At 36.1% G+C, this 25884-nt stretch overlaps 1 protein-coding gene across 10 annotated transcripts in view; it reads right to left on the bottom strand.

Moving 5' to 3' along the window:
* Nucleotides 1–25884, bottom strand: part of TRAF3 (TNF receptor associated factor 3) — a 69499-nt gene that overhangs the window by 8232 nt on the left and 35383 nt on the right. For 8 of the 10 annotated variants that reach the window (XM_048947899.1, XM_048947893.1, XM_048947895.1 and 5 more), the window contains 9 exons: nucleotides 24363–24619; nucleotides 21691–21742; nucleotides 19337–19441; nucleotides 18392–18559; nucleotides 14431–14511; nucleotides 11591–11665; nucleotides 9695–9787; nucleotides 4832–4972; nucleotides 532–706 (listed from right to left, as the gene is read on the bottom strand). In XM_048947899.1, coding sequence (XP_048803856.1) covers nucleotides 532–706; nucleotides 4832–4972; nucleotides 9695–9787; nucleotides 11591–11665; nucleotides 14431–14511; nucleotides 18392–18559; nucleotides 19337–19441; nucleotides 21691–21742; nucleotides 24363–24604 — 1132 coding nt within the window. In that variant the 5' untranslated portion in view covers nucleotides 24605–24619. The remainder of the gene's footprint in view (nucleotides 1–531; nucleotides 707–4831; nucleotides 4973–9694; nucleotides 9788–11590; nucleotides 11666–14430; nucleotides 14512–18391; nucleotides 18560–19336; nucleotides 19442–21690; nucleotides 21743–24362; nucleotides 24620–25884) is intronic. The other 2 variants (XM_048947901.1, XM_048947902.1) reach the window with 2 other exon arrangements.

Below are 25884 nucleotides of genomic sequence, written 5' to 3'. Positions count from 1 at the left end.
ACATCCATTTAAATGTTAAGTTCTTTTGCCTTATTATTTAAACCCTTATATATGATGTATACTATTCAGCAAGTATAACAACAACCTTAATGCCCAAGCACATCTCATAGTAATTCTTTGGATCAAATACAATTCTGTAACAGGTAGCAGAGCAGGTCATTTCAGCTGGATAATACTGATGCTAATCTATTCATGGATGAGAACAAATGATAGAAAATGATGTCTCAATACACTGAGAATGCATTTAAAGAAGATGCTGAAAGCTACTGGCTTTCAAAGATCAGCTCAAAAAGTGTTTATAATTATAATATTGTAATCAAGAGAAGGGTCAAGAAAACAAAAGAATTAAGCCTTAAGAACCAGTTTGGAATCATTGTCACAACACTGAAGTGACTGTATCATTTCCTATGTATGAATCACAAGAATCAGAATGCTTCCACAGGAAAATGATAACAAAACTGGCATTCAAAGGATATCCTTTTTCCTTCTGCAGCACTGCCAAGTACTTCAGTCCATTGTGCTTACACTTACTTGTATTTCGAGCTCCTTGCCCTGCAGTTTTGTCAACACTTTCCAGCTCAGTCACTCTATTCTGGAGGGATTCTACACTGCTCTTCATGCTGTCAGCCTCCTCCCAGTTCTGTCGGAAGGGACGGATTTCTTTGTCCAGTTCTTTCAGTTTCTCTGCTTGACTGTCTATCACTCGCTTTATGAAACAGTAAGTCAGAGTTACAAGAAAAAAAATAACAAAAAGACATAACTCATGCAGAATACACAAAGATTGTGTATTCATTATAAGATGCATTTCCAATATAAACAAGTTTCACTTACAAATATTGAAATAACAAAAAATTGGAGCACTATCAGAATTATCAACACAAATATTTCAAAGCAGGATTGTTAGAGTGCCTTTCTCTAAAGACTTTTTAAAAAAGCTTTTCAATGCAAGACCAATATTCTAAATGCCTCTACACTGGTATTACAGGCTGGTATTTGTTGGGTGTTTTAGAGTACTTAAGTAACATAGTATGGGCACAACTTACCATGGTGTGAATCAAGTGGCTGCTTGCGTGCATGCTTTTATCACTGGATAAAAGCAAATTAACTCACCCCTCAGGAAAGCCATCAGCACTCTTTCTCTCCACACAGAGTATGAATACGTGCAGACACAGGCATTAGCAAACTACAAGCTCCTATCCATGTTATCCATGCCTAAGTCAGTTTGTGCCCATATCATTAGGAGTAAAAGCTCTACACAGCATAAGCAGAACTAGCACTGCTAACTCCCTTAATCCCTTTTGAAATTCCCACCTTTCCTAAATTCAATAAACCACACGTCCTGAAGGTGCTTGCTTACTGAGTTCATTAGTTGTTTTTGTGGTTTTTTGTTTGTTTTTAAGAAAACAAAATAAAAAAACAACTGATAAAACATCACAATGTTACAGATATTATATATATTATTTATATATATTTATATATATAAAAAAGACTAGTATTCCAAAAACAGGAATATTGCAAGCACCTCAGTATATTTTAAGGGACAAAATACTCCCCCCAGTCTACCTCAAATCTGACATAAGAAATACAGAGTACTTAATCTCATCACGGCTAATTTTGACTAGCAGGAATTTTAGCCAGAACCCCATAGTCAGTTATAAAGTTCAAATGGTAACAGAAATATTTGAGTCAAGAAACTACTTTTGCTACCACCTACAGTTAAATTCCAAGTCTAACTTTACAGTTGATTATTATACAGTGCAAGCGTGTGCAAAAATTACTTTTCACTTCTTTAAAAAAATTATGTTTGAGTACAAAACGAGAAAAAAAGTTAGTTTGCATTTGCATTCTTGTTAACCATGTGGACTCTATGTTCCCCACGGATGGGGAAAACCCTTTTGCCTCACAAAACCTTCAATTCCCCTTTTAAACATTTGCTTTTTAATCATGTGGTTTCAGTTATATCAAAAGTCTGTAATGATTAATTGATGGCTGTCAATTTGACAAGCCAGCTAGCAAGATCATGTTCGTCTTGGAGTGTTCTATTCTGTTGTGACCCAAACCTACTAAGTAATCCAATATATTTCAAGTTAACCATTTAGTTCTATGTTGGTGTTTTAAAACAAGCTTTTATGTATATACATACATATCACTTGCAAAATTAGGACTTTGTCATGGAAAACTGTGTCCTGAATCTTAAATCAATGACTATGGTGCCATTAAACAGATCGAGCAACTTTCCTGGACATAATGATCATTAGCTACCAACAGTCACATCCTTTCTCTTGGACTTACAACCACCAGAAAATAAATTAGGAAACAGCTGTTTGCTATACATACAAAAGGAAACACTCAATGGAATGGCATGAATGAACACCTTGAGACCAGAGCCACGGGACTTAGTCACTAGTTCACAGTTAACAAGCAGAAATAAATGCAAGACGTGTAAGTCTGATATTTTCCCTGTACTCACACAACCCATGAACTCTCCAAGGCAAGGACAATTACATGCTTAAGGATTTATACAGTGCCTCACACAGAGACGCCCTCCTTTCTGACTGGGCGCTCTTAACATTAACACAGTACTAAACAAAATAAATAAACACATTCTTTGACAAACTGGGAAAGTTTCAAAGGTGCTGAAGAGTTGTAAGCTCTTTTCCTTTGAGGAGAATGTTTTTCAGAAGCTGCCACCAGGGACCAACTTCTCTCCATCAACATGTGCGCAATGTTCTGCCTTTGTAAATGTACAACCAATGTGCAGTTTATGCTTCTGGTTGACATGTGTAGCCTTTTATCTCCTCCACCTCTTCACGTAAATTCAAAAGATACAGAATAATTACAAATAGGCTTGTATTCCATGTTTGTTTTTAAAGCAGAGGGATCTCCATCATTTTACCCAATAGGGACACAGTCTCCCTCATGCTAGGAGATACTGATGTATTAATCTGAATTTAATGCAGAAGTGGAGAATTTCACTCTCTCTAATTATGCCACTAGAAAGCACACAGATGTCTCACACTGTACTCATAAATTTTCAAGTAGATATCAATTTTCTGAGCGAACTTTTTATTTCTGCAACTGACCTCTCCAGATCATTAATCCAGAGTAATATCCCCGAAAAACCTATTCAGGGTTCTTCTGGATATTGATTTTTCATCTAGGTTTTTTGGTTTGTATTCTTAATATATTATTTCAGAATTTTAGCATCATTATTTATTAAAAGAATTCAGCAAATTTCATGAGGAAATCTGAAGAAAACCATATTTGCAGTTCTCTCTCAGATGTTCCTAATGGACACAAGTGATAGAGCAAAACTGAATGGCAAAAGAACACACCAGGAAAGGAGTAACAAGTACAACTTTGACTGGAGGAACAAACTGTGCATCCTCCCTTCTTTGAAGAAACGTACTACCTATTACATGATTTTATATTCATAAGATTGTTATGCCTTTTGTCTTACATGTTTCATGTCCACACTCAGCTTAAGGCTTGGCTTACTATTATGATTTCATATGCTCATAAAAATGACTAGATACCGGATGTGAAAGCTCCTTTCCACAAAATAACAGCTGATCACATGCCCTCCCTTGTTGAAGCTACTGGAACCAGCAATCGGTCAGCAAGAATCATGAAAAACTACATCGTGCTTTCTTTATTTTACTTCTTGTCAGTGGTTATTGAGACAGCAAATGTCAGGCTTACAAATTAACTTACCTCCAGGCAGATTCAATAGGCAATATCAATACATACATGGATTAGCTTCCCAGTGTCAGAACAAAAAACTGTAAGCATGCAGCCAGATCCCAAACTATCATCAAACCAAGCAACAATGACTAAGGCAGGCTAGACTGGTTACTATGTGAGCAGAACACAGCAAGATTAAGTGCTGTAAGGATTTCTCCCCACTGCTGCAGAACTTAAGCAGTAGTTTGGAGACTTAAGCCCTTCTTGACTATTGTAACACCTTTAGTTCAAATGCAAAGTGAACAGTAAGTGAAGGAAATACTTTCATTTAATTTCCTTTAAAGCAGATGCTAAAACATATCTGATATTGTGGCAGAAGATATACTAGGGTAACGTGTAGGCAATACCTTCACAGAAGCTTGTTAAATATCTCCTGAGGTTTCCCTAGCTGCAGTCCACATCGTGGACATTAACAATTTCCCAGTATTCGAGTTCCAAGCTAGGTCTGCAAAGTATGTCAGCTTGGACCAAGCATCATGCTTGTGCATCCAGAGCACTTCTACTTTAACGCTGGCTTGTGGCCAGGTGATTCAGACCACAGAAAAAGCAGCTCACACCTATTGGCAAAGGAATATACGGACATATTTTCCTCAGAAAGCTCAAAGGATAACAAAAATACTGATTTTTATAAAGTGTATTAAAATGCATTGTGCTAGGTTGGGAATAATTCGACATCAGATTGATTTCACTCTTAATTAGTAGCTTTTAAAATACCAAAAAAAAGAGAGAAATATAGCTAAATGTATTAAGCATATGACAATTTTAAGATGCTGATCTTTTCCTCTAGTTTGACAGCAGTTACGATTGTTCTTCAGATAATATCTGTAACTTTGTTTTTATCATTCTCCTTTTTTAAATGGGGCTCTCCATTTTAACCCAGCCTAGGCAATTGCTGTGCTCTAGTGAAGTATCTTCTTCCAACAAACACAAGTCAGCTGCTGACAAGAATAAAACAAAATCAGAAAAGCTTTACAATAAGCTAAACTCTGCCCCCTTTTACTTACAACACCTCACTTCACAAGTGTAAACGTACAGTACAGAAGCTACTACCATTTCTGCTTTAATGGGGAGATTCTAAATTTCTTACCTGTAAATGAAGTATTTTAGATTCATTATTCCGTAGCATTTCCTTCTGTCTTTCAATTTCTATTTCAAAGCTACAAATCTGATTATGTAAAGTTTGTATACTCTTGTTCTTTTCCAAACTTTCATTCTGGAGCAAGGCCACCTGGAAAAAATTCTACAATTACTCCTGCCAGAGTTTATTAAAAATACCTATAACTTCATTTGTTGTAAACTACCTTACATCCATGAAAGAAATGAGACCCTAAGGAAACCTCTCTCTACGTGTTTAAAATAAATAAATAGATAAATAAATGAACAAACAGAACAACAACAAAAAGTAAACAAAGATGAACAAAACTAGCTATTGGATAGCTACTTCTCCACTTCCACAGAGTGGTACTGGTGCAATTTGGGATGATAAAAGCACAGATGGGATACAGAAACAGCAACAGAACTTATCCAAGCATAATCTTATTTAGGTTGTAACCGCGTTGTGGAACTACGACTGCCTCATAGTGCAACAACCACTGCTGACTTGGTTGTGGCTTGGAGTTTGGAAGAAACCACCTGAGCCCTGCACACACTGCTAATTAAGAAAGCATTCATCTTCCCCATCCATTCCTATCTATTCTGATCTGTAGAAATTTCAGTAAAAAATTGCCTGAATGGGATTGGTTTGGCTTCACAGAATGTCACGGTGATGAAAACTTCTGAGACAAGTGAATACAGAAAGGATTCATGCATCTGAAGGAAAACCCAGTGTTTCTACTAGGAGAGCCAATAGCTACAGAGACAGACTGCAGATTATATTCTCTCTCTGTATTGACATTTTATGAATTCATTCATTAGTGACTCATTCTGATTTTAAAACATGAGCCTTGCTACAAGAATATCATATATTATATCTCCTTGGAGATGAAAGTAATACATTAAATATCTCTGTTACTGCAGATACACACTATTTTCTGCTCCATTCATTAATGTGGTTTGGAGAAGGCTAGTGGTGGGTTGCTTCTATTATTTTTTTTAAATCTCATTTTCCCTAGGCAACACTAGTAAGCAACAAAAATGTAGAAAATAAACAACCCAAAATAACATTTGGATAACATTTGGACACATACTGATTAGTTCCACAGTTAGATCTCCATGTGGATAGGAAGCAGTACCATTCTCGACCCACTAAAATCTTCTGACAAACGTTCCACATTAAGACCAATTACTTGGATGCTTCGTGTTCTCAGGATCTAACTCCCTCAGCACATACACAGAAGTTTTTACCCCTGATGTGAACACCAATGTAGAATTTAACTGCCCTCTAATCAGACACCACAGGATTACTTGTATGTCACTACATTCCTAGGCTCAAGAAACTATTTAATAAGTAATTTTGATCACTATACTAGTCTAAAGTGGACAAAATAGACTGTCAGAGTCCACATGCATTCAGCACATTCACTGAAAAGGGGTCCAGAAATAGAGAGATACCATACTTCATATTATGTGTTTATCTACTTTCCAGTATAGCATAGCACATATGTATATAAACACACTAACTACAATTCCCATACATGGAACTTTAGCAGAAGAGGTTCAAAAGAAACGAGACAAGGCTAATTTTGCCAGTACAGAGAGAGAAACAATCCTGAGGCTAAAGTAATGCATTCCTAGGTACTAAACAAAATTTCCAAGAGTAAGTGCAAATTTAAACTAGTATGCCTGCCTCCCACATAGTTCTGATCTGCTGGGTTGCCACTTCAATTTTTACATCCTCCTTTTCCTCAATGATTCAGCGTTCTTTAGTCAATTGTGATCCTTACATTCCTCATCTCTCACTGTTTCCTCCCCAGGCCTCCCAGTCATCAGGCAGTTACACTCTGTGTCACCAGCTTTACATTTCCTTTTTTGAACAAGTTATAGTATGTGGGCTTGTCTTGTGCTCAAATTTTCCACGCACTTTTACAGAACATAAGAAAAACAGAATTATGTCTTGCAGTCTTTAATCATACAGAGCTGTCAATGCTAACTCAGTAATTGCAGTTTGGTGGTAATTTGCGAATAAAAAGTCTTTAATGCTAAGTAAATACAGTTTCCTAATTATATTTGGCATAATCTTTGGAATTTAGGGTAATTAAATTAAAAACAGGGTAATGGAAACATAGCATCCATTTATGAACTGCATCAACAACTGACTTCCTTTATTGTGCCGTATTTGCAATATCTCGAGGAAAAAGTGTGTTCTTATTCAGCAGTTTTCCAAATAAAGCCATTCTTTTGGTTATTGTTTACTAAAAAAGAATGGAAGAAATCCTCTTACACCACAAAGAACTGGATTAGGGTAGACAGGTCCCATTTTTAAGTCACACATTAAAAAACAAAGAAGAGTTTATACTGCATTTCCTTAAGACTGGGGACAAACTTAAGGGACAAAGGCAGAAAATTATATTAAAATCCAGAAAACCAATTGAAATTAATCTGTTTCCAGTGCCAAGAGCACAAAACCTGTGGGCCAAAGCCTGTCCCATCACAGTGACCAAAACACCAAGTTTTAATTTGTTCCACAACATTAAAAGGCTGGATGTTGTGTTGAGGGACATGGTTTAGTGGGAGCTATTGGGAATAGGTGAACGGTTGGACTGGATGATCTTTTAGGTCTTTTCCAACCTTGGTGATTCTATGATTCTAGGATTATGATCCAAGATTTTAAATCTGATCAGCTTTTAATTGCTTTTTGCTACTAACACTGTTCAAATGCCAAACTTATAACTCAGCACAACCTTTACAGCTCTGAAGACTTTCAGCTTGCATGCCCCCACGTCACTGCTGGGGATGCATCTCAATGTGGTGGTGACTGGGATTGGGCAATTTCTTCTTCCCCCGCCATATGTATCACAGTGAATATCCCTAACAAAATACTGACCCTCAGAAACCAGGGACAAGATTTCAACAGGGCTGCAATTTCTGTGATATTCACCAGCCAAGCTAACTTTGCGCTGTCTTTCTTCAGTGCAATTTTCAATTTTCAATTTTTTTTTTCCTCAAGGAGAACAATGAAGTTACAAATCATTTTAGTACTCTTCACTAGAAAACTCACAGATATATGATATGTGGTTATTCTGGTAAGTTGGCACTGTCTTGGGATTTCCAGTGATTCAACTCTTTATTATGAATAGGAAGAAGTCTACAAAGCAGGAAGTGAAAAAGCCCAAAAAAAAAAAAAAAAAAAAAAAAAAAAGAACAACAACAAAAAACCCCACAATGATAAGTAAACTGAAAATCTTTTGGTTTTGTTGAAAAAGAAGACATTAACAACTATAGTCAAGTGTATACAGTCTTAGCTGTAGAAGAGATCAAACTGCTGGGCACTTTTTAAATGCTGAAGCACCTCTCAAGGCAAAAGGCAAAAACCAATCTATTCTGGAAGTCACAGGGAACACTTTCCATTTTTTTTTTTTATTTTCTTTTTTTTTCCTCCAATGATGTAAAACAAGTGGTGTAATTTTAATCAAACTAAGGGAAAAAAGAACTAAAGATATGAATTTGTATCTGATAAAACTAAACCTCATGTAGTTCCTATATTTAAAAAAAAAGCTCGAGTGCAAAAGCAAACTGAAGCATTGATATTGATCAAACTAAAATTTACTGATGCAGTAAAAATTGTATGTGGAAAAAAAACTACATTAGACCTCTCCCAAGCTCAACAATTTCCTTATGGGACTTCAGAATAAAAAGCAGACCGTGCACTAGTATACCAGGGATAGAATTACATTTCACTGTTTCTGTTAACTTCTGCTTTAAAACTACACGTTCTGTGGCTGCAGGGTCCTGTTGGAAACTCTTACATGAGAGACCACTGTCTTAGACCAAGAGCAGAATGCACTTTCTAGACAAAGCTTGCTGAATCCCTGTTTGCAGTCTGCTGCAGGATATCAGAAGTCAGAAACCACACATACACAATGGCCACTGAGCTAACACTGGAATCATTATTCTCATTTAAATCACGAGAGAAATCTCAAGGCCTTCTGATTCTTGTGCCTGCAATTGCAGAAGGGTTCTAGTAATTCTGGGATCCCTACCACCACCGTAGAGAGAAAAAATAATAAAAATAAAAAGCATTATTTTAATGGTTATGTATACCATTAACCTTTTTCAAAAATGCAAGAAACCAGTGACTTCTTCTGAAATTCTCTATTTTAATATCAAAGATGTAACCATCTGCTCTCCAAATCAACTTTAATTCATTTAAACTATTAACAAGATCAGAGCTATTACTGGTGAGATTTCCAGCAATTTCCAAATACCCTACATTCTAAAAACAAGTAATGCCAAAAGGATGCACTACAATGAAAACTTCACTCTGATCCAGCACTAAAGCAGAAACTGTCATGGCAAGATTCACAGTAATTTAACTGAGCTACAATGATTTAATTAACCTTTGCAGGTCATTAAGTTTGGAGAGCAAGTGCAAAAACAAATGAAATAAACAACTGCTTTATTACCTGGTATTTCTGATAATGTAATTCCTTGAAAAATACTGAGGTAGCAGAAATACAGCTCATAGTACTGCCATATCTTTCTGAACCCTCTCTTTTGAAGGAGATAACTCAGGGAGGAAATTTAATATTGGACAGTTTATCTATGTGAACAGAGTGTTTTAATTACTAAGATAGCAATGAGGAAAATTGTATATGGAGTTGCAAAGCCAAGGTTCTCATAGCATTTTATAACAAAGGTACAGTTATGCTATGTGGCTTGAATACTTTTGGAGCTTACTATTGCTTCAGCTGTGCTGTTGAACAGCTGTTAAACAGAAAAAAAAGTGCTTCTTCTAGTACTTTTATATGATTTAAAGAAATCAATGAAAATTAGAAGTGAGTAGAAGATATACCTTATTTTCTAGAGCATTGCTCCACTCTTTCAATAAGTTAACATGCTGCACTGCTGAGCTGGCTTCATGTGCTTTAATTTGTTGGTTTGTTCCCTGTGACAACAAAGAATTTATACATTTTAGCCAATTCCACTTCTTTTAAACCTACAAAGAAAGAGTACATCAAGACATCGAACCAACAGTACGTATTTTGGTTCACGGATGCATGTTGCAGAACAGTAGGGAGAAGGGAAATCTACTTGAGAATTTACAAAAGTCAGGAATACATTTAGTAGAGCAAGTGTTTTATACAACTGCCATATATCTCCATCCAATGAACTTGATATGTCAGAGACAATAAAGATGAACAAGATTTACAAAATAAATTGCATTTCAGTCTTCTGCATAGTTTTACACTAAATAAAGCACAATAAAACTCTCGAGTCGTACAAAATCTAAAACGTCCAATTCCCCAAACCATAATTTAAACTCCTGTTGTATTTCATAAGCAGCTTCATAAGCACAAATTTCCCGTCAGTTGAGTATAAAACACAAATATTTAAGATAAATTTATCATCGCTGGAAACTGCCAGCTTTACAAACTACTTTGAGAGATAGCACCATGACTACTTTGTCACCCTAAAACGATTGCTCTACGATATTCAGATGTGCTGCCTCTGCACAACCTATAAGTGCTGTTACAAATAATCACTATATAAAAAGTTTACAGAACACACATAGATCATATACAGAGTACATAAGATGCAGACCATATCATTTTATTTGTATTGTGTGGCATTACACCTACTTCATTAAGTACTTTGCAACGCAGAGTATATTAGTTTTCATTGCAGTTAAGTTGCAAAGAGACCAAAAAGGTTCCAATGATCCTCAAGGTATGCACTCTATATAAAATACTAAAAATATATATGTGGATATATGTACATATATGCACACATATACATACATAAAATGAATGGCAATACATACGACATAACAGTGGGTAGGGTCATTGCACTGATCAGTTCTACCATTAAGAGCATTACTGTCAACACTGAAAATGATGAATGCTCATTATTTTAAAAAACTGGAAATACCTGCAGGAAGCAGTTTATGGAGAAGTGTTGCTACTTACAGCTCTTGTCTCTTTAAATTATTATGAACTAACAAATGAATGACACTATCTGATAAACTCAATTTTTTCCTGTCAGCAGTTTCTGAAATGTCCTTCATAATCCCTTCATGATACAAGATACATGGTATAGCGAGCAGAATATTTTAAGAGACTGGAATGCTAATACTGAAACTCAACTCCAGTGTTGGACTTCCTTTTGTTTTTTAAAATATTGCAGGGAGTGCCAGCATTAAAACGTTTTTTCTTTTAAACTAGATTTCATGCTATGTTTCAATTATACATGTATGTGCACACAGACATAGGAATGCACATTAGAAGAGATGTTTTATGTGCACTAATCTATGTTTAATTTTAATAAAAATATTAACACACAAATGAAAGAAAATATAACTGTACTTAGCTCAAAAAAATAAATACTTTTATATAAACATATGAAGTTAGTAGGTTTTTTTTTTGCTAAAGAACATAAGTTACCTGGATATTACTCTGTTATGGAGTTCTTGAAATGTATAATCTCCCTGTTTCAACAAGATGTGCCTAACAAATGAACTCCCAAACCACTGCATGAAAGTGATGTTTTGTTTTTGTTTTTGTTTTTTTAACATAGCTTATTTTTTCAATGAAAAAAAAAAAAAACCCATACATCTAGTACTTAATCACTCAGTGCAACTGGATGACTTTTTCTTAACCAAGATTAGAGAAGTCCAGAACTTTCACGTCAAAGAGTTAAGTTCTACTTGCAGATTTTCATCAATTGGGAAGTATAATTGTTATATACTGACCTGAAAAGTGCAGCCATAACGCTTAAAACTACAGGTACTTGGGGCATTAATACATTCTGACAAATGTGCATTCAACTGCAATAGGAAAAAAATGTGAGTTTTGGCAAAAGACGTTTGCATGATAATGCTCAAAACATAACGGGCACAGGTTATCAGGTTTGTAGTGTGCCACCTGCAGAACATACAATACACGTGTGTATATTTTCTCCAGTCTGACCTAAGGTGCAAATACTATATATACACATATGTAAACCACACGCACATGCCAATACAGTATACAGTGATACATTTAGTATACAGTGAAACTTCTACTAAAGACTATTTCAATAGGCAGCCCAATTTAAAAATAAAAAAAATAATAAAAAAAAAGCAAACAAGACATTCTGCAATTATTTGCATGATTTCATTTGACTTTTAAAGAATGATTAATCTTTTCTCGCCAAGTGATTCTTACTGGTGTTCTGGGTAAGTCTTAAGATCAGTTTCACTGTAGCAAAGTACATCTTTTCTATTCTAATTTCATGAGGAACCAGATTTTGAAAACAGAACATGCAATTCTCAGTGCCAAAATTTAACAGTTAAATTACACAAAAAAAGACTAAACAAGCACTGCATGAAACAGACAAAGAGCTTTGTAATAAGTACAGTTAAACAACTTCTAAAAATGCAGTATAAGGGATTTAAAACGATTAGTAAAATGCCTGCATTTTTCAGATTGAGATTTATTCCAGCATTCTTTTTATTATGATGAACACATCCACTTTTCATTTTCAAATAAACCAATTCACAGAAGCATATACATATATACAGACAGCAGCCATCGCAGCACAGAGGGCAGCAGCTGGATGCAAACTGCCCAAAAGATGGAGCAAAGAGCCATTTTGGAAACAATAGAACAACAAAGCCCCTCTCTTCAAAAAGAATCTGCAGTTTGTATTTCCCACAAAGCAGACAGGAGCTAGAAACTAGCTCCTTAGCTGGCATCGCTCTCTCGGCTTTCAGGACCTCACACAAAATTCCCACACAGTAAGTCCCATATGCCCAGCTCATCCACCTTCAAGGAAAGAAGGGGTGAACCTATTCTGCTTTGAACATTGAGGTCTGGAACGCACAGGACAGAGTTTGCAATCTAACACCAAGATGTAGTCAGTCACTCATCTCTGACGCACGCCTATATGATCTAAACACTATCCGTAGAAATGCATGGTAGAGTTTCAAAAGAAACACATGGTTCAGAAAAAAATCAGACCAAATGAGACGTGGTAAAAAGGTTTTACTAGAATGCCACATTTTTAACTTCGCCAAACTAGAAGTCTGCCAAAGAGTTACAAACTGAACATGAAAAATTGCCATTTATTCTACAGTAAGACATTCACTTTTTGTGCACTATGGGATTTTCTCAAACTGTTAGGCAGGCATTTTCCCATTTTCGGCATTAGAGTCTTTGTCCCTAACCATGCAGCTATGATATAAACAGTACCAGAAAAGAATTAAGCAACAAGTAACAACAGATGATGCAAGGCATGCCAACTGTTTAAAACTCTAATTCTACCAATGATTTCAGAACTTATTTATGGCTATATGTGCACAGAAGTGTGATTTGTATGGTGTATTGATCCAGGCTTTAATGAGACTTTTTTTTTTTTTTTCAGTCCTGTACACCTTTTTGCAGTGTTCACTGCTCAAATAGAGATTTAACAATATTCATAAGTCCTCCAGAACTGGGATCTAAACTGAGGAGCATTCAACAAAGAAAGTCCCTGATAAAACTGACCCAGAATATATACTTTCTCTTTTCATGGCAGCTTATTTTCAATTAATAGGTACAGAACCTATCATACATATTATATTTCATTATTCAGGGGAAAAAGACTGCCCCTATGTTTGGGAAGTGCCTTGTGCTCCTCGGGTATTGTGATATGATTAATAATTTACAAGTATAACCAGAAAAAAAGGAAAAAAAAAAAAAAATAGAAGAATCTAACTGAGGAAACAAGTATAATTGGAAAGAGGAATGTTCATCCTCAGATCAGAAACTCATCTTTCCTTAAATGAGGTTTACAGAGTGCTGAAAACTTAAATAAGCTCTTTCCATCCTAAGCAAGCTCTTTTTTGAGGAAAAAAAAATAACATTTATCAACTCTGACAGAAGCTACGTATAAACAAGAACGTGGTTCTGTTCAAAGATGCGTGCTTCTTTTTGTTTTGCAGTGATGCATAGATTGGATTAAGTTTCTACATATTAATAAGTTTCTACATGCTAAGAGAAATGTTAATGCATTTTTGCATGTGGTTGTAGGAGTGTTGTATTACCCTCTATGTTACACTAATTCCCCAAGTGTCAGTTATTTTTTCCCCAAATTTAATAATCTTAACCTTATTTTTTTTCCATGAAATAATTCATATTAGCAATTCACTTACATTTTTCTAGTCTTTACTAACTCTTGTCAACATGCACTAAAATTTCACTCACTCACTCTATTTTAACACCCTTGCTACCACTGCCCCAAGATGCTGATCTACTGTGATCAACAAATGCTTTACATCGGGGTAGGGATGTTAGAAAAGAAAGCAGGAAAGACATGCGCTGATCTTGGGCAAGCAAAGTTTATAATACAGACACAAAGCTAATAAATTATTTTTTTTTTAAATCATTTTTTAATAAATCATTAAAGATACTTGAGTGTTATCACACTTAACTGTGTGGTAGAAAAAGCTTTTCTTTAGATCTCACATTTTAATAAAGGAAGTGGCTTCTGGCAAAATTCTTGCGAGATCTTACTAAAAAAAAAAAAAAAAGCATTCCATTTTTCAGCACAACACTGGGCAAGACTTCTTACCTCGCTCCTCATGAGTGTTTTAACACTGCATTTATGAGGACATGAAACCATGACACACGGGCAGTCTGTATCTTCATGTTTCTACAGAGAAAAAAAGCAAACAAACCACAGATCAACTCATACTCTGTAAGGAATGAGGACTTAGCTGCAAAGAAAAGTATCCTACAGTAATTCAAAAACAGTTTTTTTTCAGTGTTTATCCCAATTGTGTAGAGAGTTACAGAACTGCAATGCTGAAACATCCATTTTTGCTTTTGATAATATAATTAACATTAAAATAAGAATTTTCTTATTTTTCCTATGGAGAGGAAATCCACTTGTTTTTGAGTGAAAAGATAATAAGAGATGAAACAATGTGACTATAATAAAGCCAGGCTTTCTTCCTCAAGAATTACTCACAAAAATGGTCAGCTTTGACAGTGAACAGAACTACAGCAGATATCCATTTAGTAAGAGTATACAGCACACGGAAAAGCTCTTCAGAAATATTTCTTTTACATTCAGATAACCTTTTCTTCCCACATATGGATACTACCCTTCCAATACTTTTCTAAATTTTATTCCCAAATATCTGATACCAACTCTCACTGCTACAAACCCGAAGTTCAAAGGTATGTTGAAATTCATCATACTGCTAGACAGGCATTTTCATCTGAACCTAGACAGATTCTTTAGTATAGCTGTCAAACCCTATCACCATTCAGAGGGAAGAAAACCAGACCTAATTGAATTTACATATTTCCTCAGTTTTTCTCAGCAAAATGAAAATCTGGAAAAAAATAATTGTTTCATGTCAAGGAAATGTCCCATTCAACCTGAAACAAACCGTTTCATATCTAGTGCTTAAGAAAAAAAAGCAAAGGAACCAGAGATTTAGATTTATAAGCTCGCTTGAAACAGAAGCACATGTAGCATGCCATTTTTGCCTAATAGCAATGTTTATCTTTGAAACAAAATCAAGAAGTAGAGGAGACCAAAGTTCAGAGACGTGAAAGGTCTTGGTTCAAGTCTCAGCCAAATCTGTGAGCATCTGAGAACATATTCCAACTCACTTTAAAAAAAAAAAAAAATCCAAACACACCAAACATGCCATTCTGGAGCACGTCAATCTTGCAATCCCTCTGATAAGCAAGAAAGACCAAGTAGTTTCTCAACTAGACAGATGGGATAGCCTCTTAAAGTGTGGCAGGAGGTTCAGTTCCTCCCTACCAGTACAGTCACCTGAACAGAGGCAGTGCTAGCACAGATGGAAAACACCTCAGAGCAACAGTACTCTGATGGTAAGAAGCAGGGACACATCTGGCTCCAGCATAGCAACAAAGGAGCAATGTGACAAGGCCACATGTCTTCCCTAGTGGCTGGCTCAGTCAGTTCAGCTATATTTCAGATTAGTGAACAACTGAAATTCAGATTGCCTTGGCAGGAACACAGCAGTAGTGAAGACCCAAGGCAACAAGAAATATCGTCCTTCTAGATCTATATCTTAACACTATTATCTAACTATGAATTTTATAGAAGCACTTTCAAGTAATAGAACATAGAAAAACATATGTCAGAATGATTTCAAGCTACTGGTTTGTTTTATAGTGCAGCAGCTTTGTCTGCCAGAAATTATAGGAAAAGGTAGATTTGTGGCAAGAAAAATTTTACATATGGTTTAAACAAGAGAAATTAATAAGTTAAGTCTCCTAACAACAGTGCAGGCTAGACAAATGCCATTGAAAGAAAGGAAGGAAAAAAAAAAGAAAGGAAGGAAAAAAAAAGAAAGGAAGGAAAAAAAAAAAAAGGAAGGAAAAAAAAAAAGAAAGGAAAAAAAAAAAAGGAAAGGAAAAAAAAAAAAAGGAAAAAAAAAAAAGAAAGGAAAAAAGGGGGTGACCTAACATTGTTAACTAAAGAGTCTGCATTCAACAACGGGGATTTCCTACCCTACAGGTCATGGGATTCTATGAAGTACTCTGGTAAAATTATTTTTGTTTCCATTTGCATACCTTTTTTCTCAGTACCCTCCCTCTATCTCCATTTTCAATTCAAGTCACTGAGGCCTGTTTCAGTCATTATTACAATTAAAAAAAAATTTAGGCTACTGAAGCTAGAGATGAACTCAACCTCTGGGTGACAAATCTCAAATCAAAAGGAGCCTGTCACTCAAATGTTCAGTCTCATTAAGCTTCTAATTCTCATGACTGCAGTACAATGAGATGACACTCAGACCATAAAAAAATAAAACCATTAGCATTTCTCTAGTATCTGAATTTTAAAAAATCTAGGTCAATAAATAAATAAAAATGATAGATTTCTGAAACTAAATAGAGTTTTATGTTCCTCAAAAGGCATGGACTATTTCAGACTCAAAAACATACCTGCAGATACTGCATTGCCCCTATATTAGTAAATTGACTGCAAGAAACCCATGAGCATGTTGGTTACATATTGAAAACCAGCTGTACAATACATATCTAATATTGACTGTTTTTGTCTACTAAGATAGAAGATATTTTTAAACATCTTTCTTTGTCTATTATCAATTCCCCACCAAAAGAAAAATCTGAGACAATAGCATTCATAATCTAACTACAGTTTCACCTTTGCATATGCAAGAATAAACAGTGTAAATAATTTTCTCCAAATATATACATTTTTACATTTCTGCCAACTAATGCTGAGTAATTGCACAATTACTAATGTACCAAACCTTGCAAGTATATACTCAAATAATATGAAGGCAGATGTACTTCCAAAACTCAGTAAGAGTCATAGAATCATTTGAGTTGGAAGGGTCCTTTAAAGGCTATGCAGCCCAACCCCCTGCACTGAACAGGGACACCCACAGCTCCATCAGGTGCTCAGAGCCCCATCCAGCCTGACCTTGAATGTCTCCAGGGATGGGGCATCCACTGCCTCTCTGGGCAACCTGTGCCAGTGCCTCACCACTCTTATTGTAAAAAAAATTTCTTCCTTATACCAAATCTAAATCTCCTCTCTTTCAGTTTAAAACCATTTCTCTCTGTATCACAACAGACGCCGCTACAAAGCCTGTCCCTTTCTTTCTTACAGCCCCTCATTAGATACCTAGGCTGCTATCAGATCTCCCCAGAATATTTTTTTCTGAACAGCTTTAGCTCTCTCTGCCTGTTCTCACAAGGGAAGCACTCCATCCCTTGGGTACACATGCTTTTCAGTAACAACACCTCTGAGTAAAGAGGCTTCTCATGATGGCAGTACTTTACTTAAAAACACACAAGAATACAAGTGAGAATGATCACTCTTGGTCAAACTATAAAAGCTACGTAAATATAAAATAATCACTGAAATGTAAGGGAGTAAGAGAGATTCAGCATAATACAGTAAAATGGGAAATATGCAAACACCTTATAACTACACGTAATGTAAGTATGGTTCTCACTGTCTGCACTGTATTCACACCATGCTGCTTATCAGACAACCTACTCAGCACAGCAGGAAGCCAGTCTAGGCCTGTCATGTACTGCTACTATCAGGCTAATGCATTTTGTTATCACATTGTCGTCTTCTTTCCTTTAACAGCTCACAGAGTACCAAAGAAGTAGACAAAATGACATTATTTCTCTAGTCAATTGCTATGCTTATGCTTTTCCAGTGTAACATTTAATTGTTGATGGGAGTTGCATTTATGATGTCCATTTAAGCAAAACAGAAAAGCAAAACCAGGAGTTACTTCAGAATTAACAGATTTGAATTTATTATTAACTGTAGCATCTGAATATCAGAAAAACAAAGAAAACATTTCCAAGCCAGTGCAGTAGCTGGTGCCTCCACTGGAGGGAAAAAATAATAATAAAAAAAAAGCAAGTCTACTTTCTGTTTTGACTTAAGACCATCTGAGAAGACAATACTCTATTGGCAACTAAGCAGAAGCACAAGAAGAGTTACTACTCTGAATTAACATACAGAATCTTATTCTTCATACAAGAAAATACTGCACCTGCAACATAATCATTGGGACTTGGCTTTTACAGTATTTACAAGTTGTCTCCCGGTATTTACAGGTCTTCTCTACATGGTCTGGCAAATCTTTTCTCAGTATTTTTTCTTTACAATCAGCACGAGGACACGCAAGTTCTTCAAACTGACAATCAGTTTTCAAATGCATCTGAAAGATGAATAAAAATTAGTCAAGTCAACTAAGTTTTGTGCATCTCTTCTAACCTTTGAGGATGTCCCACACAAAATCAAATAAAGGTTAGAACCAAAGCAAGCAGTTACTTCACGCAGTATACTGTGCAAAAGCAAATGGTTACAAGTCTTCTCACAATCACATTACTGACTTTACATTCCATTCACATACAATACAGTGAAATCTTCTCCAAAGATGTATATGACCAACTTTCATACTGTAAATATTCAAAATTCCACAAGCTATTTAAGAAAAATGTAAGCATTCTTTTTCAACATATATTATCTCACATAAATCTATATGCTACTCTAAGGCTATTTTTGAAATACCTGAACAGGTTCCCTCAAAGCACATTTAAGAACTCACATATTTCACTGCAGGCTACTGTGTAATTATCCCTTCTGACTCTTAAGTCACTGGGTTACTGCTGTGTTATGCCTTAATGAAACAAAGCTACAAACTTCTGGGCAAGTCAGGCAAAGCCAAAGGTTTGATATTTCCATGCAAAAATCATCACTTACTTCAGAGAATTATCATTAATAGTAAAAAATAGAAATTAAAAACATCCCCCAAAATGTCACATTTTTAAAGTACACATTAGGATTCAAAACAATTCAATTCTGTTCCACTTCATAAATCATTCAGATCAACCACTCATGTGGCACATCAAGAAATTGGCCAGGGTTTTCATCGGTAAGATTTCTTCTCGTTCTTTAACAAAATAAGGCAGCTTATGACTCTTAGATTACTTACCAGTAATTGACCCAAGGAAAGTTGTTCTTTGCAGCCCTTGTTTTCATTTCTGCAGTATATCTGAAGGGCAAGTAGTTCTCTCCTGCAACAATTATCCTTAAATACCTGGAAAAAATTAATTTAAAAATTAAAAATCAAAGGACACTCCACTTTAGAAACTTAAAAGCTCTCAAGAATATGAAAGTTCAAGGAAAGCAGAAATCATGCAATGTAATGTCATCTAATTCTAGCCTTATGTGCAAAAAATAAAATACTAAACATGCATATCACAGATTACTCCACTATGAAGCAGACCAGTGGAAGAAGGTATTTGGACAGAAGCTCTAATAAAATAAAGGGTAAAGGTAGAAGAAAAGACTAAGATTTTTGTTATTTGCTTGCCTAAAATAGGCACCAGCTAGAACTCTTCAGGTTATCTGAGAGGCTAAAAGTAAGACAAAGTCCAAGCACAGCAGATAAGAGAAAAATGCAACAAGTCTAGTTTGTTCAAACACCTATTTTCGCTTCAGCAGTAATATACAGTTATAGAAATTTCTTAAGGTCTTAGTTTGGAGGAGGTTTGTTATTTCACTGACAAGTAAGTTTCAGCCATCTTTCCATTTTAGTGTTTACAAGATTTTTCAGCCTTTCTTCCTATAACAGATCAGTGAGAAATTAGAAGCAGATTGCTCAGAGTCTTGGATTTTTCACCTTTTACAGATGATATCCCACAAAGCCTCTGATTCAGAAACAATGTAATGGCACTATCAAGAGGTCCTGTTGCTAAGGGAGGAAACTGGGAAAGAGGACTGAACACTGTTACTGTTATTTATCAGTCCAAAATGAAGGAATAAGAACCTGCAGTTACTTGTAATTTCTTCTGTGACTGTTTAGAAATACCAAAGATCTATGCTCAACCACAGTTACTCTACCGAAAAACGGAATTGTGTGATGCAGCATTCCTGCAGCATATGCAGTATCTACAGAACTGTTCAGCATAAAAACATTTAATAACAACGAAAAGTTGGGATGAGAACTGTCCACAATGACTATGAATCTATTCCAAGCATCAGTAAAGAATGAAATACTGCAGACAATCTCATCCAAATCTCATCTGACACAGGTCACTGATTCCTGTTTAGTTTTCAGATGTAAGTTTAATGAATCAACAAATCTCATTTAAATAACCAATTTTCAGCACTGTAGGTTGGTTGTGTTTGTTGGTTTTTTTCCCCCACGAAGTAATTCAGTGTTACTAAGCACAGCTTTGCCAACTGAAATTATAATAAGAAAATGATTTTTAAAGTTTTGCAGAGAATGTCTGAAGGCTGTTTTGTGATTTTGGACATCAGCATTCCGTGGGAAGAAAGAGGTTTCCAGTTTCACGAAAATCATCATCTGATATGCAGTCAGTCTCACATAAGTATTTAAAATACACTGCCCTTCATGTCATCCTTCTATCTTAGAGATTTAAGAAGCTTCCTAGCAAATGTACATGTTTATATGTGTTAAGAACTGGAAAGCCTGAGTTGAAATAATGAATCATAGACATCGTTATTACTGGTCTGATTTCCTCAAGAGCCCACCTATGTCAAAGCTGATTTGTTAACACTGTTCAGAGAACACCTTGGTGTTACAATGAGGAGAGGCTGATGTACCCACTAACACTTTCCTGAAATGGTTACTCCAGAAGCATTTATTGAAGCAATAAAGACGACTAACACACACAAAAAGAATTACTAAATACTTTAGACAAATTTGATGTAAAAAAACTACACAGACCACATACAAAGTTAAAAAAAATTTTCTTTACCCCTCATTCTTTCATACAAGTAGTTTCATTGTGAAAAAAAGGTGAAAGATTATAATTTAAGCATGAAATAACTTATACATATAGGAAGTCTGATTCTATTACAGTTACTGTAACTTCACACTGCTATGGTTCCAGTGTGGCTCATGGACACACTGGAAACCAAAGTTAGTCAACAGTAGATGTTGGTCTGCAGCCAAATGAGGAGTAAGATTTGCCAAGATCTGTCACAGTCTCTGAATACCTACACGAGATGCAGTATTTGTTACCATCCTCTCTGTTGATGAGAAAACAACTGCAAAGTGTTGCTGCAGCTCTCAGTTATGACAACCAGTAGCAACACCTGGCTGGACCATTAAGGTTGAAGCTGGCACACTCTGTTCTCTGTCACGTGGTTAACAGTAAGAATGAGCTGCCTTCCCAGAATACACATGTATTCACAGCTTAGATTTTATAACAGAACTATCTTCTGAAAGTAGCTTATTAGGCTTATGAAATAATGGCCACAAAATACATGTATGCTACAGAATTCAATACTCTTGAATAAGAAATAGTTTAACGATACCTTGTCTTTTACTATGCTTTCTTGACATGCTGTACATTTTGGACTCGGAGTGCTGCAGAGAAAAAAGAAGTTGCATTTCAACTCATCTGAGTTTTAAGAGCCTAAGAACTTCAATTTAAGAGGCACTTCACTTAGCTACAATTATTCAATGGTGTTTTTTAAATGTTAAAAGTGAATCCAGTTTACTGGAATAAGGTAACACGATGTTACCTCAAAAAATTTCAACACTTGAGTCTGGAATTCCTGAGGAAATAAAACCACCACTAGGCCTCTAGCCACAAGTGTAGTGGTTTTCTTCATGAAACCTGTACCCGATCCACAGCTCTTGTCAATTTTCTGTCTGTCAGTGCAAACACGGAAAATATTGCTTCTTTCTATTATCCAGACCTCTTTCAAACAACACATAATTAAACCTCACTCTCTCTGACAGTGAGTTATATATCCTGTTCTGGTTTTAACAGCTGCTACAGATCCCAGCTCCCTTTATCTTGAGTAAATTTATTTATTCCTCTGCAGTTCCTTTTCCCCACATAAAATGAGGATAGCCATAGCAATTTCTCTCTTAAAGCACTGAGATCCGTAGATGGAATGCACCACGTAACTGCTAGGTAAACTCTCTTGCAAGACAACTAATTGACAGACCATACAAGTTGCCATTGTTGGCAGCATTACAGATCAATGTAAAAGACCAAATTGGTTTGAGTATTTTATGTAATTAGTATAGTTATTTCAAATCACCTCACTCTGGCCTTTACTCATTGCAGTGACCATTCTATACATCTGAGCATCTTAACTGCCTTGCAGCTTCTACATCTGTAATATATATATATACTTTTAACTGGGAATAAAAAGAGGAGGGAAAACTAATCAACTTAAGGGCATATTGATACAATGTCATCCTTCCCTTGCTTTTACTGAATTCACTCAAGCATCCCACTTGCTCTTTTAAACTACAGTTGCATACTGAGCAGACATCTTTATTGCGTTAGCTATACTGACTGCTAGTTCTTTGTCCTCAAATAACCCTGGAACAGAACCTAGTAGTATGTAATCAGTGTGTGCAGCAGCATATCAACACTGAATGAAAAATTTTGTACAGGATTTGTTTGCAAGGGGCACTTAAACATAGTGAAATAACTGGAAAGAAAGAGCAGCATGGCAGATGGTCTTTTACCTATGTGTCCTTTTCAGGAGCAAACTGGTTGAAAAGAAAGGAAGGTAAAATAACACATTCTAGCTACACTGTAATAAGCACATGTGCATGTCTCTCAGCAGGGAAGGAAAATTGCCCAGATTCCAGCAATGCCAGAATCGTTACTGCTTGGATTGTTAAGAGTCTGCTCTGTCCATCTGCACACATCCAAGCGTGCCAGGTGTTTGCTTTTCTGCAGTCACTGCTATTAACCATGTAAGAGCCTTCCAAAAACATATATTCAGAAAGAAATAACTGCATTTCTCACAACAAACTACACCTTACATGAAGAACTGAAAGAAAAGTCTTTTCCATCTCCTTTCAATTTGGCATGCTGTAGCAAAAGGCCTACAGGAATGCATTAGGGAGCTACAGACACTTGCATTTCCTCAGTATGGAGGTTACTCTCTATCGTGTGACAGGGTAATGTAACAACCCTGTAACACAACCTCTTCTACCATGTAGCACGTACTCTTAATGCGCATCCTTCTGAGACTATAGTATTTCCAAGTAAAATATAAGCTACTGCCTCGAGTTAGGATGGTCACAAAAAGTAAACCGGAAGTCACCAGAGTTTTCAAAGTTAAATCCTCTCTATATTGGTAGTGCAATATGTAATATCCAGTAAGCTGATTTTGTTCTGCACCTCTGTTACCTATTAGTGAATGGAAGTACTGACTGCTTATTTACACCAGGAGATTGAAGCTTCAAGAACAATCTCTAAACATCAGACCAAGTGTCAAAATAACAGTTAAATGCAATCACTAGCAATGCATCGAAGTTGAGTGACAAAGATATATACTTCTACTGATGCACAGATACTTCTTAAAATCTAGACACTTCTTTTTAAACAACCACACTTTTATTCTTACCTACATCTTTCAGCATTTATTTTATCTCTAAAACATTCGCTCACACATTTTATGCCCTGGCATTCCTGACCCTACTGCAACCCATAAAATATAGCAATTCTATGTGTTTTCTGGCACTTTATAAGGGAAGGAAGCTCCATAACCATTAACATTAATGCCATGGTCCCACCAGTCAGCTGTAAATCTGAGTCCACCAGTAGGTTAGGTACTATCACTCCAATGAGCCTTTGCAGGCTCACTTCTTGACACAGCCACTGTTCCATATTATCAAATGGATCTTGGATCAAAACAGTCATGTCAGCAGTCATGGGAAACAGCTCTTCAGTTTACATTCCAGACAGTTAAGTTTTTACTTTATGCACCACCACAAGGGATTAAAACACTTTAAAGCAATTTTGATAATATTTACAAAATTTTAGTTATCTCAAGTTCACCCAGTATACAGATTACATCAGCACATGGGTAAGAAATAAGAAAGCAACCAGCAAGTTAACACTGCTTCCAATCCAGGGCATTACCTTACAGTACACATCAAACTAAGGTGGTGTTCAAAATGTTTTCAGGAGTTCTCAGGTGTTAAACATGTTTCATTACAACGGGAAACATACCTCAGCAAAGCATTCATGCAAGTCTCACAGAATCGGTGTCCACATTCAGTCTGCTTAGGATTGCATAAGATGAAGTGACATTTCTCACATTTATACTTATCCTCCACAGCATTTACAAATTTCTCTTTGTAGCCACCTTGCTCTGGAACATAAATGGATGCTGAAGGACTACGATCAGGATTGGCCCTTTGTTGTACCATTTCTACAGATAAAGGGGGTTCTGTCTTCTTACTGGTGTCCATGCTCTAAGATACTTTCTGTGGAGCAGAAGCAAAATAAGAGAGGCTCTGAGAAACAAAGATCTCTTTTTCCATTTAAACAAAATAAAAAAAAAACTTAGCATCTGAGAGACTACATAAAAACAGAAATTGCTAAGGAAAGACATCATGTGGACACAGCACATACATGAAGTGGGCATATGTGTAAACATATTAAGCTTAGCAAAATTTATACTAAACAATATATATAATATAATAAATAAAATACTCAACATTTGCAAAGGCTGTAGAGTGGCAAGCATTAAAAGCTGCTCCTAAAAGCAGTCTTAGTTAAATTTTGCCATTACTCTAGAAACAAGAAAGAGCAGAGTTTGTATCCTTCCATCCCTGTTGCTGAAAAAAATGTCAGTAATATTGAAGTTGTGACTTTCATTAGTGGAAACAGCAAGGGGTATGGAGGAACAGGTGTGCTGGTGCAGTACCATGCACAATGCTACTCATACGCTACTGTAAAAAGCACGTAACCACTGCTATTCTACACAAGATATCTGGAGTCCACACAACCCCACTGCCAGTTTTTCCTTGTCTCATGCAAGAGCAGTGCATAAGACGCACTGTTTTAGAACAAAGCAGCAAGATCTTATTCATTAAACACCTTTCCAAACTTTTCATCGTAATTCCCACATTTGGAAAACAGGTGATATAAGTCTAATTGACAGAGGAGATAGGTGTACATACTACGGCCACTTGGTTAATTAAGTAGGACTAAGTACAACTGACAGGCAGCTATGAAAATAATTAACATAACCGAAGGATGAATTACAGTACCCATTTTCCTGGACTACAACACCTCTCGGCCAGCATGAAATGAATTAGCAGAGGAACAGAGGAAGAAAACCCCAAGTTAAATTCAAAAACCTGCTCTGAATAACTTCTGACTTATAGAATATTAGAATAATTTAGATTGGAAAAGACTGTTAAGATCATCAAGTCCAACCATTACCTAAACACCACCCTCATTCCTTAAGCCATTTAAATCAAGGTTGGATGGTGCCCCAAGCAGCCTGATCTAGTAAGTGGCAAACCTACCCATGGCAGAGGAGGTAGAACTAGATTATTTCTAAGGTCCAATCCAACCTAAGCCATTCTATGATTCTAACACCACAAGTCAACCACTAAACACATCCCTAAGAGTCACATCCACACACCTCTTTAAATACCTCATAGATGGGGACTCCACCACTTCAATAGGCAGCCTGTTCCAATGCCCAACTGCTTTTTTCACAGAGAAATTATTCCCAACA

This window comes from Lagopus muta, chromosome 6 (genome assembly GCF_023343835.1).
Source record: "Lagopus muta isolate bLagMut1 chromosome 6, bLagMut1 primary, whole genome shotgun sequence".
NCBI classification, from domain to species: Eukaryota; Metazoa; Chordata; class Aves; order Galliformes; family Phasianidae; genus Lagopus; species Lagopus muta.
The sequence above is the reverse complement of the archived record's forward strand: the minus strand, read 5'-3'. Positions and strand labels throughout refer to the sequence as shown.